Source organism: Saccoglossus kowalevskii, chromosome 4, assembly GCF_978046115.1.
Source record: "Saccoglossus kowalevskii chromosome 4, keSacKowa6.1, whole genome shotgun sequence".
NCBI classification, from domain to species: domain Eukaryota; kingdom Metazoa; phylum Hemichordata; class Enteropneusta; family Harrimaniidae; genus Saccoglossus; species Saccoglossus kowalevskii.
In genome coordinates this window covers 2,799,146-2,817,788 of record NC_140644.1, presented here as the reverse complement: position 1 = coordinate 2,817,788, position 18,643 = coordinate 2,799,146, and the positions used below count along the sequence as shown (strand labels likewise).

The 18,643-nt window shown below is 36.2% G+C and overlaps 1 protein-coding gene across 1 annotated transcript in view; it reads left to right on the top strand.

The window, feature by feature from the left end:
* The window catches only part of LOC100375957 (delta-sarcoglycan-like), a 43,639-nt gene that overhangs the window by 21,993 nt on the left and 3,003 nt on the right, over positions 1-18,643 (top strand). The window contains exons 2-5 of the mRNA XM_085497658.1: positions 457-666; positions 8,027-8,128; positions 9,654-9,741; positions 17,719-17,838. Of these exons, the coding sequence (XP_085353784.1) occupies positions 466-666; positions 8,027-8,128; positions 9,654-9,741; positions 17,719-17,838 (511 nt within the window). The 5' untranslated portion in view covers positions 457-465. The remainder of the gene's footprint in view (positions 1-456; positions 667-8,026; positions 8,129-9,653; positions 9,742-17,718; positions 17,839-18,643) is intronic.

Sequence of the window (18,643 nt, the reverse complement as noted above, 5' to 3'; positions counted from 1 at the left end):
TGTTACATGGAGTTCATTTCCAGAAGTATTGAAGAAAAAGAAAAGTGCAGACAAATTTGGGTGAGAATGTCTGGTGGTGAAACGGTTAAACTGTCCATACAAATGTTGGAAAACAGTGACACAGTCTTGTCCATATGCTCTTGAATTGACCTCAAGCACTGCCCTGTTATCGTCTGAAAACAGGACTGCATGTGGTACCAATCAACCAATGAGAATGCAGCGTTTCAATAACGGGTAGTGTATGGTATTATAATATAAGTACCCATCCAAAACACCAATGTACATCAATTTGTCCACCACACTGTATATACCATTCACTTTTTGGTGAATTTTACTCTAATATAATTTCCTAATGTGTACCAGATGGTAAGAAAAGTTATAAATAAATAAATACATCATTCCTGTTATTATTTATGTGCTGTTTCTAATTATCTAATCTATTGTATGTTTTGACAGGTTATCAGAATGGGAGGCAGGGGCAGAGCCAGTGGGAGTAGTTATACTCCTGTCACTCCAAATAACAGAGAAGCGACTGTCATTTATAAAATCGGTATCTATGGTTGGAGAAAACGATGCCTTTATTTACTGGTGCTTCTTTTAATGGTTACGATAATTGTCAACTTAGCGCTCACAATATGGATACTCAAAGTTATGGATTTTTCAATAGTGAGTATAAAATATTATATCTGTAATGTAAAGTGTTAGTTACTTATAGGTATAAAAGATCTAATAATATTAATAATGGTATTATGCATTGAGGGACTTATAGTTGGCTGCCATTCAACCAGTTTGTCTGATTTTGTTTTATGCTGTTTTTGATGATAAAATCCAAATATAAATATGGTCATTGAACTGATTTTCGCTAAAAACACAAGTCAAACATCAATAAAAATGGTGATTTTTTAGCCATTTACCATTGCTTTCTATAGTAAACAGATCAATCTTTGTTTGGTTATACAGGATTAAAAAAATGTATGTAATTATAAAATAGGTGCTTGTGTTTGTCAGGAATTATTAGTAAATTCTGACAAATACTATTTGTATTTCTAAAAATGGATTCCTTTGGAATGTTCATTTTTGGATTTTTCCCATACATGTATAAATATTTTGTGCTGGGTAAAGTTGATGTCAAAACATTGTAAATTTTTCCCCTCTCTCGATACTTATTATTTTGAATTGCTTGCAAATGACCTTAAAATACACTTATCCGATGCCTAGGGAATACCCTCCATCTGTTTTCAACATGCACATGTTAAATTCACGCAACGATAAAAATATAATATTTCATTGAATGATGTGAGATTGTTTACTTGTGACTTCGTAATTGACCTAATATGCAAACAGACGCTTGTTAAAAAAAATACGATGTTTACATAGGTTAAGGTAACGCAGGACACATGTATGAAATACTACAGAAACAAGTCATGTGACTCTCGCGTTTACCGAGTCCTCGGCAGACATTAGCACTTAAGATCTATCATTATTAATACTGAACACTTGGTGCACGTTGCTGTAACTGACAGTTGTATGACTTTCGAATAGTTCATGTCTTGGGATTTGCATAATTTATAATGTATTGTTAATAGTGTTATAGCCTAGAATGTACATGTCAGTAACCTGTCTGTAACTCTCATTTGATTGACAATACTGTTTTCCCAAGTGAAAAATCCTGAATTATTTTTTGCAGAGTTTTAACTTTTTCACCATCAGTTCCCTCCTCTCATCACAAATTCACAAAATAGTCCTATTTATAGTTTGCACTTTTCTTCAGAAGATTGGGACAAAAATAGCCATTTTTTTAGTAAAAACTAAAAATTTACTTAATTTTTTTCTGTTGGCTCCAAAATTAAGGTTCATTTCCAGAAATATTGAAGAATTTAAAAAGAAAGTGCAGACAAATGTGGGCCAGAAATTCTGGTGTTGAAAATGTTGACATATGCTTCTAATACAGTGAAAAATTATGTATTAGTAGCTTACATGGTCTTATGTGAATTACAAAGGTGTTTGTATCGTCAAAACTAGTAATATTTTAACCTACAACAAATGAAATTTTTAATTTGTATGCATTTCGATCAGAGCAGATACAGTAATACTGGCAGTTTAGTAAATCTTAATAAAACTGAATTATGCAAATAGAGTTTTTGGTAGGTTTTCTTGTAAGCTCAGTGATTAAAATGTTAACCTATGACCTGTAATAGAATAGCATCTACAGCAATTGAGACTTCCGGCTGACGTCCTCTCTCCAATGATTTGACGCATATCACATAAAAATAGTTCAATATTCAATATTCAATATGGGCATTCAATATGGTAGGCATTTAATAATACAGCCAAAACATTTTTAGCTCCGCTGTCGAGCGGAGCTTATCATATGAGTGATTGTCCGTCGCCGTCGTCCGTGTCAATGTTTTACTTTTTCGACTTCTTCTTGAAAACTACAAGCCTGAATGCTTTGATACTTGGTGTATATGTACCTTGGGTAGACCTCTCTTAGGTTTGTTCATTTCATGTTGATATCTTCAATTCTCTAATTTTGGTGAATATTTTTGTCATTTTTGGTAAAAAGTGATATTTTCGACTTCTTGTTAAAAACTGCAAATCCAATTGATTTGATACTACATATATAGGTACTACATGTGGATCTCTCTCAGATTTGTTCATTTCGTGATGATATCTTCAATTCTCTAATTTTGGTGAATATTTTTGTCATTTTTGGTAAAAAGTGATATTTTCGACTTCTTGTTAAAAACCGCAAGTCCGATTGCTTTGATATTACATATATAGGTACTACATGTGGATCTCTCTCAGATTTGTTCATTTTGTGATGATATTTTCAATTCTCTAATTTTGGTAAATATTTTTGTAATTTTTAGTAAAAAGTGATATTTTCGACTTCTTGTTAAAAACCAATAGTTCAATTGCTTTGATATTACATATATAGATACTACATGTAGACCTTTCTCAGATTTGTTCATTTTGTGATGATATCTTCAGTTCTCTAATTTTGGTGAATATTTTTGTCATTTTTGGTAAAAAGTGATATTTTCGACTTCTTGTTGAAAACTGTAAGTCCGATTGCTTTGATATTACATATATAGGTACTACATGTGGACCTCTCTCAGATTTGTTTGTTTTGTGATGATATCTTCAATTCTCTATTTATTTTGGTGAATATTTTATAATTTTTGGTAAAAAGTGATATTTTCGACTTCTTGTTAAAAACTGTAAGTCCGATCGATTGCTTTGATACTATTCATATTGTTCATTTTCTAATGATGTCTTCAGTTCTTTAATTGAAATGTGCATTGCTAACAGCGGAGCTATCTCAGCCGATAGGCTGCTTGTTTAGCTCCGCTGTCGACTTTGTCGAGCGGAGCTTATCATATGAGTGATTGTCCGTCGTCGTCGTCCGTGTCAATGTTTTACTTTTTGGACTTCTTCTTGAAAACTACAACCCTGAATGCTTTGATACTTGGTGTATATGTACCTTGGGTAGACCTCTCTCAGATTTGTTCATTTCATGATGATATCTTCAATTCTCTAATTTAGGTGAATATTTTTGTCATTTTTGGTAAAAAGTGATATTTTCGACTTCTTGTTAAAAACCGCAAGTCCAATTGATTTGATACTACATATATAGGTACTACATGTGGATCTCTCTCAGATTTGTTCATTTCGTGATGATATCTTCAATTCTCTAATTTTGGTGAATATTTTTGTCATTTTTGGTAAAAAGTGATATTTTCGACTTCTTGTTAAAAATCGCAAGTCCAATTGATTTGATACTACATATATAGGTACTACATGTGGATCTCTCTCAGATTTGTTCATTTTGTGATGATATTTTCAATTCTCTAATTTTGGTAAATATTTTTGTAATTTTTAGTAAAAAGTGATATTTTCGACTTCTTGTTAAAAACCAATAGTTCAATTGCTTTGATATTACATATATAGATACTACATGTAGACCTTTCTCAGATTTGTTCATTTTGTGATGATATCTTCAGTTCTCTAATTTTGGTGAATATTTTTGTCATTTTTGGTAAAAAGTGATATTTTCGACTTCTTGTTGAAAACTGTAAGTCCGATTGCTTTGATATTACATATATAGGTACTACATGTGGACCTCTCTCAGATTTGTTTGTTTTGTGATGATATCTTCAATTCTCTATTTATTTTGGTGAATATTTTATAATTTTTGGTAAAAAGTGATATTTTCGACTTCTTGTTAAAAACTGTAAGTCCGATCGATTGCTTTGATACTATTCATATTGTTCATTTTCTAATGATGTCTTCAGTTCTTTAATTGAAATGTGCATTGCTAACAGCGGAGCTATCTCAGCCGATAGGCTGCTTGTTTAGCTCCGCTGTCGACTTTGTCGAGCGGAGCTTATCATATGAGTGATTGTCCGTCGTCGTCGTCCGTGTCAATGTTTTACTTTTTGGACTTCTTCTTGAAAACTACAACCCTGAATGCTTTGATACTTGGTGTATATGTACCTTGGGTAGACCTGTCTTAGATTTGTTCATTTCATGATGATATCTTCAATTCTCTAATTTTGGTGAATATTTTTGTCATTTTTGGTAAAAAGTGATATTTTCAACTTTTTGTTAAAAACCACAAGTCCAATTGCTTTGATATTACATATATAGGTACTACATGTGGACCTCTCTCAGATTTGTTCATTTTGTAATGATATCTTTAATTCTCTAATTTTGGTGAATATTTTTGTCATTTTTGGTAAAAAAGTGATATTTTCGACTTCTTGTTGAAAACCGCAAGTCCAATTGCTTTGATATTACATATATAGGTACTACATGTGGACCTCTCTCAGATTTGTTCATTTTGTAATGATATCTTTAATTTTCTAATTTTGGTGAATATTTTTGACATTTTTGGTAAAAAGTGATATTTTCGACTTCTTGTTAAAAACCTCAAGTCCAATTGCTTTGATATTACATATATAGGTACTACATGTGGTTCTCACTCAGATTTGTTCATTTCATGATGATATCTTCAATTCTCTAATTTTGGTGAATATTTTTGTAATTTTTGGTAAATAGTGATATTTTCCACTTCTTGTTGAAAACCGCAAGTCTGATTGTTTTGATACTATACATATCGTTCATTTTCTAGTGCCCAGTGATTTCAACAATCTTAAGACAAATTTTATTATCTATATTTTGCATTAGTTACTGCTTTTCTAAAGATTTAATTATAAATTAATTTAATATTTCAATCAGTTTAAAATATTTCACTGATTATAAGTGATTAAAAGGGAAAAGTTGTGAAAAAGGAAATATCCAACTCCATGTGTGAAAATGTTGTGTAGAAATATTTTAGCTCTCATCAGTTCGTATCAGCGCTCTACATTAGAATTTATTGTTAGGCTCCCAGGCTATTTAATTTGGGAGCCAAGCCAAGAATTATGTAGCCAGCTGGCTACATACATTTTTCTGTGTACTGTACTTGGTCTGGGTGGGAAAAACAGAACACATTTCTCAATAATTCCTAACAAACTCGTGTGTTTACTGGAATGCCTTTCATCATACTTTGACATGGTCAGACTTCATCACATGCTTTCACCTTTTCCAGAACTATGAGTATACGCTTTTCATTCACGTATATGCAGTTTGTGGGCGACCATATAATGAAGGAATCAAATGTTTACATTGCGAAAACGTAAACAATAATCCAACCCTTTGGAATTATATGAATCGCAGCTTTAAAGGTTTGCAATTACGAGCATGGAAGCGATGAATTAATACGTAATTGTAAACCTTATTAGTTGTACATGGATTGGCCACCATGTTTGTTTTGAAAAACCATGACATTTGGTAACGGTGGTGTTGATTAGCTGTCAAATTCAACCAATCACAGGCCATGTTTTGAGACAGTCCAGACATTAAAATTGGATATCACAGCGAACCATACTTTTAAAAATAGAGAATTAGAAGGTAACCGTAAAGTTTTATCATAAAATCTAAAAAAAGTATTTTTAACAAGCTATTTTTACTTGTCATTAAAATATTCTGTATATTTTCCTAAATTTTCATGTTTGCTCCTATCATGTTTGGCTTGTGCTTATTTGTTTCCATGGCGTTTATTCTACATATTTTGTTAACCGCAGCTCGAAATGTAGGAGGCTATGCAGTACATTCAGTACTGTAAAACCATTTATTTTCACTGACATTTAATTTCACTATTTTGATGTTTTGAGCATATTCAATGTGTTTTAATTTCACGATTTTGTCAAGGAAACATTAAGTTTTATTTTTATTTTACTTGTTCATTTAAATTTGTGATTTTCACTAATCATCGAAAATAGCATAATTAAAACCCAGTGGATAATTATGCATTCACAGTACATACCGTGATGGCAGAATAGCATCTAAAGGTTTGCCTGCCTGGCTAACATGGTTCAGGGTAGTTCTAATATAACAACACTGAACTCACAGTGTCATACAGTATTGGACCATCCTATGTAAAATAGTGCACTGAGCTGAAGGCATGAAGATTTGTATGGATATAGGGATTGTTGAGTGCATTAGCTACAGCAGTGGTTGAGTTAAACTGATTTGTACAAATTACATGTTAACCACTGAGCCGTGTACAACCACAAGGGACTAAGCTGTATGGTTAAGACACATGATTTATTACCGCCAATTAAACTCTAGGCTATGTATATCATAATTAAAACACATATGAGTTATGTAATTAATCAGGAAAGATTAAATACAATTATTACAATATTCATCATTGTTCAGAGAATATTATTTGTCATGTGTAACTATTATATCTGTAATATATCATACAAAATGAAATAGGTTTATTTTATATAGACTTATGGTCTGTTTCGTATGTGAATAGGAAACCTGTTTCAATATCTAATTTGTCAAGCTCTATTCCTTCAACTTAGTATACCAATCTTTTATTTCCTAAATGACATTTTTGGGTCTGTTATTTCAAATATTTTGTATTATGATTATGTATCTATTCGCCATGGAATGTGTATCAAGCCAATTACATTGGTTATAATAGACGTTATGCCGCAGTGTCTGACTTTCTGTGGGGTCCCCATATTTTGTATGTCTATTTACATAATTATCAAAATAAACATGAAATCATCAACAGAATTTTATTTTAGGACTTTGTTGAGTTCTAACCAGTTAAGAAATCAAAACTGTGTTTTTCTGTCATATTTTTTTAATCCATATGTTACTCAGTAGACTGTTGACAGTCGGTCGTATCTAATATTAATCTGTTATTATTATTACCGATAATAAATATTGTGTTCGCATTTCCCATCAAACGTCTTCGGCGTTCGAATGTCTAGGATACACAATTACATTAGGCCCGCAGACTGTCGACAGTCTAGTTACTGAGCTAAACTGAACACGCATGAGGTACAATAAAGATGATCATGTGACACATGTAGACTGCACCAAGAATGCTGGAAAAAGAAGGTTTTGGTCAACAACTAAATTAATTTTCATTATGTCACATTACATCACTGAGCACCATGTGTTTTATTTTGTACTACATGTGTATGACGTGAATTTTTGATTTAAAATGTTAAAATAAAAATTTAAAAAAATTGTAATAATGTGAACCATGCCCGTTTAATCGATAATGTGTATGATATTGATTGTTACACTAATACTGTAAAATACTTTATTTTAGCAAGAATTAATTTTCGCTAAATTTATTTTTCGGGCGTTTTGTTTGGAATTTATTTTCACTGATTTTTGACAGGTTAAATGTAAAATATAGGAAAAAAGGTATATTCGCTGGATTTTATTTTCACTGAATCATTCCTTCAGTGAAAATAACCACAATTAATTCCAAGCGAAAATCATATATTCTACAGTAGACAGATATGAAAAATGTTCATATTCCTGGAATTACTTAATCTGTTGCAGTACACACAAAATGCAGGACATTCTAAAAAAGAAAATACAGCAGTGTTTGAGTACTGTCACTGCTGCTAGACTATTGATTGTGTTACACTTATTAATCTTACAGGATGGTATGGGTAAACTCAGAATAACCGATAAAGGACTGCGTCTGGAGGGGGAGAGTGAATTTCTGAGGCCACTATCGGCTGCGGAGATTATTTCCAGAAAAGTAAGTGTCTCCCATATATGCTTTATTGGTTTTGAAAAGATCTCAATTGTGACAAGACTTTAATTCTTTCCAGTTGAATCATTCTGTGTTGGAAGTGGGAGATTACTAGTGTAGTTATTTTTAGCTTTTCTGTTTGTTGATGTAATGTTGATCCTTGTGGATGGGTTCAGCAACCCCTCTATTCAGTGCACCATGACCGGCTCTAATTACTTTGGATTGTTCAATAAATCAAATCACTGTCATTTTTAAACCATAAGCACTGCAGTGAATTTCATTGGAGTATGGGAATTACAGGGTTCATTTTACCGACAAAATGTCATTATACTGTTAAAATTCTGTGTAAATCCAATGATACATGCATCTATATGCCTGTGTCTGTCTGTCTGTCTGTCTGTGAGCTATAGCTCCAATTCTCCCTCAGTTCATAAGGGCAGCCTGGAGTTGAAGTACCAGCCATCCATGGTAGAAATCAATCATGCCTGCTGATGGTTCACATACATTACGTCACCATTTTATGTTTATAATTACTCTGATCTAGTATTACTTATTCTGACACATGACTGCTGGATGGTTAAAAACCATCAGTATTTATGTCTGTTGATGTGTTTTTCAAATCAAGGTCATTGTATTGTGATATATGGTTACTTGCTAAAAGCAGATGTCTTTTATTTGTTTTGTTTTATCTTTCAGTTATTTTATCACTATTACTGTTGCTACTGTAATGTTATTTAGTTTTTGTCATGCCTTCATGTGTGGTCTCCTGGCCATTATACATTTACTTAATTCAGTTTATTTTTACCATAATTAATTATTACCACTTTAGAATAATATTACCATACTCCCTTTCCATGACGATATTTTTGTAATTTTTAGTCTTAAATGTTCTGCTTTTAAAAACCTCTACTCAGATTGCTTGTTATATATGTATATTTGTCAAACCTCTACTAGATTTGAAAATTTTATGACAATATCTTGAATTCTTTAATTTTAGTGATTATTTTTGTCATTTTTGGTGAAAATGTTATCTGACTTCTTGAAAACTGCTGGTTTGATTGATATAATACTTGGTATATATGTACATGCACCGTGGGTGTAACTCTGTTTAGTTCATTTCATGACATAAGGGGAACACTCCACTAATTCAGAAGCATATCCTAGTTGGTGAATCCAAAATTTGGGTAATATAATATTTATCCCTACCGGTATCACTGATAAGTTCAAAATTTAAATAGGATGCAGACAAAGCCAAGGTTATTTGTTTCTCCATATAATTTTTATGTCAATATGTATGTACTTATTATGGCAAGACTCTGCTGAAACAGTGAGACTATTTTAATCGTTCAAACTCTTACTTCTCTACTTAGCTGTATACTACGATTGTTATTCCTTTCTCTCACTGATTGGACTATGTATTGTAATGTATTGTTGATTATTTGTTTTTTTCCTCCTGGATTTGTAAATTTTCTTCACAGAAAATTAATTGTTTTGAACAAATCACTAAGTGTCTGTCTTTTTCAATTTTTAGGACCAACCTTTAACTCTAGAATCAGCGCGTAATGTTACACTTAATGCACGTAATGGAGATGGTGACGTTTTAGGTAGACTTGTTGTAGGTATGTATCCTTTCTACTAAAATACAAATGTATATTTGTCTTCTATTCAGGGGTTATAAGATTTTAACTCACAAATTATCCCTTCTGTGATCAGTCAATGTTTACCAACTTAAGCCAAGATTATTATACTGCATTTTTTTGTAATATTATCTCCAGAGGGCGCCGTCTATATAGCCAATGCTGTAGTGAGAGTGCACTTCAAACATTTCTGTGAAGTTGATCTCAAACTACTACTTATTTAAAAGATATTTTGAAATATTGTCAATGGATTTAATTTTGAAAGACAAATTTTTGCTATTTTCACAATTCATTGTGTAAAAGTAAAAATTACACTGGGTGCCTAAAAAGATGAAAGGTCATCCTGACTTTTCAGAAATGTTGTCATCACAAATGCCATTAAATCGTCAAATCATGAAAATCTGTCAGTAGCGTGTTTGTCAAAAAATTACAGTAGTAAAATTGGCCACTGTGTAATCCCTTATATAAACATTGGTATAGCATAGGCTCCCTTCTATTCACCTAAACATGTATCTAAGCTTTCAGGTAATATATAGGTTGTTATAATATCACTGTTCTGCATGTGTAGTGTACACTTAATTGTACAACATATAAATATATTGTTATCATTTCAATGACTTTACTGTAAGACTGTTCTAGGTAAGTGAGTTCAGTTACAGTTCAGTTGCGTCTACTCAACGGCTTAAAATAGTACATGGTGTAGTTTTCAAAACCTGGCTGTCATTGGTAGATCAGTATCAGTGTTGGTGTCTCACTAGACTTAAACTGAATCGCATCTTTATGATATCAGTAACTATACCATTGTAGATGCATGTATGTTACTCTGTTTTTAAAACTGCTAAATCTAACTTAAATATTTAGTGTAATTATATCAATAAGTCAACCATTTAGTCGCTATGTTATGCACAGCTTCATGTGAAACCTTATATTTGGATTGTGGATATGATGTATACTGTGATTTAATTTAATCTATAAAGGGATGTCTGTGTTGTCTGATATGTTTCAGTATACAGCACTGGCATAGTATGCTGTCTATAATCAATTTAAATCAAAACTGAACAAATCTGAGTTTGAAATTGGGCTGTGAGGCAATTTTTTTTTGGCTAAAATATGCAATAGTGTATACATTTTGCAGGTTCACCAACAGAGGGCGCTGTGCTGTGTCGAGTGACCAGAAATATTTATTTGTGTTTCAGCCTACCTAATATGTATTGTTGTATTCAAATATAAAGATGAGATTCCAGATTTATTTAAATGTATATTGCTGACAGATTCACTCAATGATCGTCCCAATAGTTGAGGTGACAGTTGATTAATTGACACTACAAAAAATATTTCCATTTAGAATTCTATTTTCACAGCTAAAAATATTTAACTATACGCAGCTCATTAAAATATTCATAGTTGGAGTCTATCAATAAGTTCAATGCAGTGTAAGTAGTTGTAGCCATTGCTGCAGACTGTTGACATGTAATAGCAATAAGTTCACTGCAGTGTAAGTGTGGTAGCCATTGCTGCAGACTGTGTACATGTAATAGCAATAAGTTCACTGCAGTGTAAGTGTTGTAGCCATTGCTGCAGACTGTGTACATGTAATAGCAATAAGTTCACTGCAGTGTAAGTGTTGTAGCCATTGCTGCAGTGTAAGTGTTGCAGCCATTGCTGCAGTGTAAGTGTTGTAGCCATTGCTGCAGTGTAAGTGTTGTAGCCATTGCTGCAGTGTAAGTGTTGTAGCCATTGCTGCAGTGTAAGTGTTGTAGCCATTGCTGCAGTGTAAGTGTTGTAGCCATTGCTGCAGTGTAAGTGTTGTAGCCATTGCTGCAGACTGTGTACATGTAATATCAATAAGTTCACTGCAGTGTAAGTGTTGTAGCCATTGCTGCAGTGTAAGTGTTGTAGCCATTGCTGCAGTGTAAGTGTTGTAGCCATTGCTGCAGTGTAAGTGTTGTAGCCATTGCTGCAGACTGTGTACATGTAATATCAATAAGTTCACTGCAGTGTAAGTGTTGTAGCCATTGCTGCAGTGTAAGTGTTGTCGCCATTGCTGCAGTGTAAGTGTTGTAGCCATTGCTGCAGACTGTGTAATACCATTGCAAAGTTCACTGCAGTGTAAGTGTTGTAGCCATTGCTGCAGTGTAAGTGTTGTAGCCATTGCTGCAGACTGTGTACATGTAATATCAATAAGTTCACTGCAGTGTAAGTGTTGTAGCCATTGCTGCAGACTGTGTACATGTAATAGCAATAAGTTCACTGCAGTGTAAGTGTGGTAGCCATTGCTGCAGACTGTGTACATGTAATATCAATAAGTTCACTGCAGTGTAAGTGTTGTAGCCATTGCTGCAGTGTAAGTGTTGTAGCCATTGCTGCAGTGTAAGTGTTGTAGCCATTGCTGCAGTGTAAGTGTTGTAGCCATTGCTTCAGTGTAAGTGTTGTAGCCATTGCTGCAGTGTAAGTGTTGTAGCCATTGCTGCAGACTGTGTAATACCATTGCAAAGTTCACTGCAGTGTAAGTGTTGTAGCCATTGCTGCAGTGTGTTGTAGTCATTGCTGCAGACTGTGCAATACCATTGCAAAGTTCACTGCAGTGTAAGTGTTGTAGCCATTGCTGCAGTGTAAGTGTTGTAGCCATTGCTGCAGTGTAAGTGTTGTAGCCATTGCTGCAGACTGTGTACATGTAATATCAATAAGTTCACTGCAGTGTAAGTGTTGTAGCCATTGCTGCAATGTAAGTGTTGTAGCCATTGCTGCAGTGTAAGTGTTGTAGCCATTGCTGCAGTGTAAGTGTTGTAGCCATTGCTGCAGTGTAAGTGTTGTAGCCATTGCTGCAGTGTAAGTGTTGTAGCCATTGCTGCAGACTGTGTAATACCATTGCAAAGTTCACTGCAGTGTAAGTGTTGTAGCCATTGCTGCAGTGTAAGTGTTGTAGCCATTGCTGCAGTGTAAGTGTTGTAGCCATTGCTGCAGTGTAAGTGTTGTAGCCATTGCTGCAGACTGTGTACATGTAATATCAATAAGTTCACTGCAGTGTAAGTGTTGTAGCCATTGCTGCAGACTGTGTACATGTAATAGCAATAAGTTCACTGCAGTGTAAGTGTGGTAGCCATTGCTGCAGACTGTGTACATGTAATATCAATAAGTTCACTGCAGTGTAAGTGTTGTAGCCATTGCTGCAGTGTAAGTGTTGTAGCCATTGCTGCAGTGTAAGTGTTGTAGCCATTGCTGCAGTGTAAGTGTTGTAGCCATTGCTGCAGTGTAAGTGTTGTAGCCATTGCTGCAGTGTAAGTGTTGTAGCCATTGCTGCAGTGTAAGTGTTGTAGCCATTGCTGCAGACTGTGTACATGTAATATCAATAAGTTCACTGCAGTGTAAGTGTTGTAGCCATTGCTGCAGACTGTGTACATGTAATAGCAATAAGTTCACTGCAGTGTAAGTGTGGTAGCCATTGCTGCAGACTGTGTACATGTAATATCAATAAGTTCACTGCAGTGTAAGTGTTGTAGCCATTGCTGCAGTGTAAGTGTTGTAGCCATTACTGCAGTGTAAGTGTTGTAGCCATTGCTGCAGACTGTGTAATACCATTGCAAAGTTCACTGCAGTGTAAGTGTTGTAGCCATTGCTGCAGTGTAAGTGTTGTAGTCATTGCTGCAGACTGTGCAATACCATTGCAAAGTTCACTGCAGTGTAAGTGTTGTAGCCATTGCTGCAGTGTAAGTGTTGTAGCCATTGCTGCAGTGTAAGTGTTGTAGCCATTGCTGCAGTGTAAGTGCTGTAGCCATTGCTGCAGTGTAAGTGCTGTAGCCATTGCTGCAGTGTAAGTGCTGTAGCCATTGCTGCAGTGTAAGTGCTGTAGCCATTGCTGCAGTGTAAGTGTTGTAGCAATTGCTGCAGTGTAAGTGCTGTAGCCATTGCTGCAGTGTAAGTGCTGTAGCCATTGCTGCAGACTGTGTAATACCATTGCAAAGTTCACTGCAGTGTAAGTGTTGTAGCCATTGCTGCAGACTGTGTAATACCATTGCAAAGTTCACTGCAGTGTAAGTGCTGTAGCCATTGCTGCAGACTGTGTAATACCATTGCAAAGTTCACTGCAGTGTAAGTGCTGTAGCCATTGCTGCAGTGTAAGTGTTGCAGTCATTGCTGCAGACTGTGTAATACCATTGCAAAGTTCACTGCAGTGTAAGTGTTGTAGCCATTGCTGCAGTGTAAGTGTTGTAGCCATTGCTGCAGTGTAAGTGTTGTAGCCATTGCTGCAGACTGTGTAATACCATTGCAAAGTTCACTGTAGTGTAAGTGTTGTAACCATTGCTGCAGACTGTGTAATACCATTGCAAAGTTCACTGCAGTGTAAGTGTTGTAGCCATTGCTGCAGTGTAAGTGTTGTAGCCATTGCTGCAGTGTAAGTGTTGTAGGCATTGCTGCAGACTGTGTAATACCATTGCAAAGTTCACTGCAGTGTAAGTGTTGTAGCCATTGCTACAGACTGTGTAATACCATTGCAAAGTTCACTGCAGTGTAAGTGTTGTAGCCATTGCTGCAGTGTAAGTGTTGTAGGCATTGCTGCAGACTGTGTAATACCATTGCAAAGTTCACTGTAGTGTAAGTGTTGTAGCCATTGCTGCAGTGTAAGTGTTGTAGCCATTGCTGCAGACTGTGTAATACCATTGCAAAGTTCACTGCAGTGTAAGTGTTGTAGCCATTGCTGCAGTGTAAGTGTTGTAGCCATTGCTGCAGACTGTGTAATACCATTGCAAAGTTCACTGCAGTGTAAGTGTTGTAGCCATTGCTGCAGTGTAAGTGTTGTAGCCATTGCTGCAGACTGTGTAATACCATTGCAAAGTTCACTGCAGTGTAAGTGTTGTAGCCATTGCTGCAGACTGTGTAATACCATTGCAAAGTTCACTGCTGTGTAAGTGTTGTAGCCATTGCTGCAGTGTAAGTGTTGTAGCCATTGCTGCAGTGTAAGTGTTGTAGCCATTGCTGCAGACTGTGTAATACCATTGCAAAGTTCACTGCAGTGTAAGTGTTGTAGCCATTGCTGCAGACTGTGTAATACCATTGCAAAGTTCACTGCAGTGTAAGTGTTGTAGTCATTGCTGCAGACTGTGCAATACCATTGCAAAGTTCACTGCAGTGTAAGTGTTGTAGCCATTGCTGCAGTGTAAGTGCTGTAGCCATTGCTGCAGTGTAAGTGCTGTAGCCATTGCTGCAGTGTAAGTGCTGTAGCCATTGCTGCAGTGTAAGTGCTGTAGCCATTGCTGCAGTGTAAGTGCTGTAGCCATTGCTGCAGTGTAAGTGTTGTAGCCATTGCTGCAGTGTAAGTGCTGTAGCCATTGCTGCAGTGTAAGTGCTGTAGCCATTGCTGCAGTGTAAGTGCTGTAGCCATTGCTGCAGACTGTGTAATACCATTGCAAAGTTCACTGCAGTGTAAGTGTTGTAGCCATTGCTGCAGACTGTGTAATACCATTGCAAAGTTCACTGCAGTGTAAGTGCTGTAGCCATTGCTGCAGACTGTGTAATACCATTGCAAAGTTCACTGCAGTGTAAGTGTTGTGGCCATTGCTGCAGTGTAAGTGTTGTAGTCATTGCTGCAGACTGTGTAATACCATTGCAAAGTTCACTGCAGTGTAAGTGTTGTGGCCATTGCTGCAGTGTAAGTGTTCTAGCCATTGCTGCAGACTGTGTAATACCATTGCAAAGTTCACTGCAGTGTAAGTGTTGTAACCATTGCTGCAGACTGTGTACTACCATTGCAAAGTTCACTGCAATGCAAGTGTTGTAGCCATTGCTGCAGTGTAAGTGTTGTAGCCATTGCTGCAGTGTAAGTGTCGTAGGCATTGCTGCAGACTGTGTAATACCATTGCAAAGTTCACTGCAGTGTAAGTGTTGTAGCCATTGCTACAGACTGTGTAATACCATTGCAAAGTTCACTGCAGTGTAAGTGTTGTAGGCATTGCTGCAGACTGTAATACCATTGCAAAGTTCACTGCAGTGTAAGTGTTGTAGCCATTGCTGCAGTGTAAGTGTTGTAGGCATTGCTGCAGACTGTGTAATACCATTGCAAAGTTCACTGCAGTGTAAGTGTTGTAGCCATTGCTGCAGTGTAAGTGTTGTAGCCATTGCTGCAGACTGTGTAATACCATTGCAAAGTTCACTACAGTGTAAGTGTTGTAGCCATTGCTGCAGACTGTGTAATACCATTGCAAAGTTTACTGCTGTGTAAGTGTTGTAGCCATTGCTGCAGTGTAAGTGTTGTAGCCATTGCTGCAGTGTAAGTGTTGTAGCCATTGCTGCAGACTGTGTAATACCATTGCAAAGTTCACTGCAGTGTAAGTGTTGTAGCCATTGCTGCAGTGTAAGTGTTGTAGCCATTGCTGCAGACTGTGTAATACCATTGCAAAGTTCACTGCAGTGTAAGTGTTGTAGCCATTGCTGCAGTGTAAGTGTTGTAGCCATTGCTGCAGACTGTGTAATGCCATTGCAAAGTTCACTGCAGTGTAAGTGTTGTAGCCATTGCTGCAGTGTAAGTGTTGTAGCCATTGCTGCAGACTGTGTAATACCATTGCAAAGTTCACTGCTGTGTAAGTGTTGTAGCCATTGCTGCAGTGTAAGTGTTGTAGCCATTGCTGCAGTGTAAGTGTTGTAGCCATTGCTGCAGACTGTGTAATACCATTGCAAAGTTCACTGCAGTGTAAGTGTTGTAGCCATTGCTGCAGATTGTGTAATACCCATGCAAAGTTCACTGCAGTGTAAGTGTTGTAGCCATTGCTGCAGACTGTGTTGTAGCCATTGCTGCAGACTGTGTAATACCATTGCAAAGTTCACTGCAGTGTAAGTGTTGTAGTCATTGCTGTAGACTGTGTAATACCATTGCAAAGTTCACTGCAGTGTAAGTGTTGTAGCCATTGCTGCAGTGTAAGTGTTGTAGCCATTGCTGCAGACTGTGTAATACCATTGCAAAGTTCACTGCAGTGTAAGTGTTGTAGCCATTGCTGCAGTGTAAGTGTTGTAGCCATTGCTGCAGTGTAAGTGTTGTAGCCATTGCTGCAGACTGTGTAATACCATTGCAAAGTTCACTGCAGTGTAAGTGTTGTAGCCATTGCTGCAGACTGTGTAATACCCATGCAAAGTTCACTGCAGTGTAAGTGTTGTAGCCATTGCTGCAGACTGTGTTGTAGCCATTGCTGCAGACTGTGTAATACCATTGCAAAGTTCACTGCAGTGTAAGTGTTGTAGTCATTGCTGTAGACTGTGTAATACCATTGCAAAGTTCACTGCAGTGTAAGTGTTGTAGCCATTGCTGCAGTGTAAGTGTTGTAGCCATTGCTGCAGACTGTGTAATACCATTGCAAAGAGACCGTTCCCTTGAGCATGGTTACTTTTTAACTGATTTGAGTCACTGTGCAAACTCATCATCTTTTAAACACCAACTCACAGTAAAGTATTTATTAATGTTAATTATAACATTAATTCTTTGGTTTGAGACTGTAAGCTTAGCTTAGACCACATTAATTCCCTGGTTACTTCACCGCTGATAACATTAAAATTAATTTAAATTTGATGTCATAGTAAACGCATGATAAATTTATACATGCAATAACAGAATAGCTCAAATGCTTTCTGGGTAGTGGTTTTACAGTGATGTCATCAGACTGTGAGACCCTTTAGCGCATATGCTATAACAAAGAAAGTAAAAAATAAATAATAAAGGGAGAATTTGGCAACAATCACTAGGTCTCTGAATAAATGAACTTGGTGTTGGCAGGAGTAATTAGAGATTATTTCCAGTGTAAGTCAAAAATATCCTACTCAGACTATTTCCCTCAAAGACCAGCTTTGACGTTGCCAGTTTACATGAATTATTTGTGACACATTGAATTGTTGAAATGAGTAGCTGCAAACTAGTGTTGATTTAAAGGTATTAAGTCACTGACTAAGTGTATTTTTTTTATCTCTGTTTGTTAGGTTCTAAAGATCTTGTGTCGCATCATCAAGAATTTCTTGTAGAAACACCAGATGGCAAAATTTTATTACAAGCCACTGAAGATGAGGTAGTTGTTGGCGCCGACAGACTTAGAGTCACAGGTAAGCTATGGAAGATGATATAGTTTTTATGCCGACAGACTTAGAGTCACAGGTAAGCTATGGAAGGTGATATAGTTTTTATGCAGACAGACTTAGAGTCACAGGTAAGCTATGGAAGATGATATAGTTTTTATGCAGACAGACTTATAGTCACAGGTAAGCTATGGAAGATGATATAGTTGTCATGCCGACAGACTTAGTCACAGGTAAGCTATGGAAGATGATATAGTTGTCATGCAGACAGACTTAGAGTCACAGGTAAGCTATGGAAGATGATATAGTTGTCATGCAGACAGACTTAGAGTCACAGGTAAGCTATGGAAGGTGATATAGTTTTTATGCAGACAGACTTAGAGTCACAGGTAAGCTATGGAAGATGATATAGTTGTCATGCAGACAGACTTAGAGTCACAGGTAAGCTATGGAAGGTGATATAGTTTTTATGCCGACAGACTTATAGTCACAGGTAAGCTATGGAAGATGATATAGTTTTTATGCCGACAGACTTAGAAACACAGGTAAGCTATGGAAGGTGATATAGTTTTTATGCCGACAGACTTATAGTCACAGGTAAGCTATGGAAGATGATATAGTTTTTATGCCGACAGACTTAGAAACACAGGTAAGCTATGGAAGGTGATATAGTTTTTATGCAGACAGACTTAGAGTCACAGGTAAGCTATGGAAGATGATATAGTTTTTATGCAGACAGACTTAGAGTCACAGGTAAGCTATGGAAGATGATATAGTTGTCATGCAGACAGACTTAGAGTCACAGGTAAGCTATGGAAGATGATATAGTTGT